This window comes from Condylura cristata, unplaced genomic scaffold, assembly GCF_000260355.1.
Source record: "Condylura cristata isolate star-nosed mole 26May11 unplaced genomic scaffold, ConCri1.0 scaffold00004, whole genome shotgun sequence".
Lineage (NCBI taxonomy): Eukaryota > Metazoa > Chordata > Mammalia > Eulipotyphla > Talpidae > Condylura > Condylura cristata.
The window spans coordinates 50,092,475-50,093,829 of record NW_004567105.1 but is presented as its reverse complement, the minus strand read 5'-3'; the positions used below and the strand labels follow the sequence as shown (position 1 = coordinate 50,093,829).

General features: G+C 54.8%; 1 protein-coding gene and 1 long non-coding RNA gene across 3 annotated transcripts in view; one reads left to right on the top strand and one right to left on the bottom strand.

The window, feature by feature from the left end:
- Positions 1–1,346, bottom strand: part of ADAMTS9 (ADAM metallopeptidase with thrombospondin type 1 motif, 9) — a 162,660-nt gene extending 161,314 nt beyond the window's left edge. The window contains exons 1-2 of one of the 2 annotated variants that reach the window (XM_004676000.2): positions 959–1,346; positions 3–400 (exon numbers count right to left, since the gene is read on the bottom strand). In XM_004676000.2, coding sequence (XP_004676057.1) covers positions 3–400; positions 959–1,073 — 513 coding nt within the window. In that variant the 5' untranslated portion in view covers positions 1,074–1,346. The remainder of the gene's footprint in view (positions 1–2; positions 401–958) is intronic. The other variant, XM_004676001.2, reaches the window with a different exon arrangement.
- LOC105854770 overlaps positions 1–1,355 on the top strand; it is a 118,377-nt gene that overhangs the window by 1,739 nt on the left and 115,283 nt on the right. The gene's annotated exons all lie outside the window — the stretch shown is intronic.

Genomic DNA, 1,355 nt, shown 5'->3' with positions numbered 1-1,355 from the left:
ACCATTCCCGAGCAGAGGCTGATGACGGCCGTGTGTTCGGACTTGGTATTGACATGGCCTTTGTAGAAACAGTGTTTGAGTTCTGATTCCTCCTCGGAATAAAACTTTGTCTGGTTCATCCCAGGCGCCCCGAGGAGGGTGACAGTGAACAGTGGAGCGATAAATCCGGCATGGGCAGTGAGATTAAATAGAAACTGCTGGCCGAAGGCAGAGAGGCGATAATGCGCCTGGGAGGAGGTAGAGGAAGGAGAGTTGGCTAAGGCAGGCCAGGGGTCAGAAGCAGAATTAATGCTCCGTCGCCTTCTTTTGAAGTGCACGTTTGCTGGAAAGGGTTCTCCTAGAGCATTCACTCGGATGGGAGATGCGACTTCGTATTCGTCCAGAGTCTCTAATAGTTTTACTGCAGAGAGAAGCAGAGACACATAATTCAAGTAACTAAATTTTCCACAAGTTTTAATTAAAAATGAAGGTGCTGGCTTCATCTCGGGGTAACTTTTCAGGGTTATCTCCCCTCCCCCCATAAGTCAATCTTTTCAGCCATCCATCGGTTGAAAAATATTTTCTGAGCACCTACTATGTGCCAGGAACTGTGCCGGCAGAGAGGCGTCGAGGATACACCATTCTGAGCCAGACAATGAGCAAGTCAAAATGCATAATCTCAGATCCTGAATAAAATAAAACGTGCAGCTATCTGATACCTCCAGTTATTAAATAACTAGTAGGAGGCATAGAGATTGGAAGGGGAAAGACTGGGGAGGTTAAAGCAAATTGGGGGAGGAGGGATGTGGAGGAAATTTGTTCCACAGTGACTCTCCCTAGAAATTTACTGCGAATGACCAAAGAAAGGAGAGACTGCGAAGCGGGAGATAATTCTTTCTAGGAAAAGGAGAGAGAGGCCTCCGCTGCGGGGTGCCGGCTGCCGGGCGCGGAGGATGTCCCGGGGCCAGAGCCTTGTTACCTTGCCTCGGGTGCAGCCTGTCCTTGCGCACCGCGGCCGCGGCGTCAGGGCTCCCCATCTCGGCCAAGTCCCGCACCAGGAGCGTTAGCAGTGTGGCCCAGGATACAAACTGCATGGTGCTCCCCACCCCTCCCCCTGCTACCCCCACTCCCCTCCCTCCTGTCCTCCTGGCTGCGGCGCCGACGCGAGGCAGCGGCCCCAGAGAGCGCGCGGACCGGGCGCCCGCCGCCAACTTTCTGACTTTAGGAGTCGCTGAGATTTCGTCGCGAGGGTCCCGCCTGCGCTCGGCTGAGCAACGCCGCCGCCTGCCGAGAGCTGAGCGGCTCGAGCCGCAGGAGGAGCAGGAGGAGGAGGAGGAGGACTGAGGCTCTATTGCTCGGCCGCATAATGTCCAAGG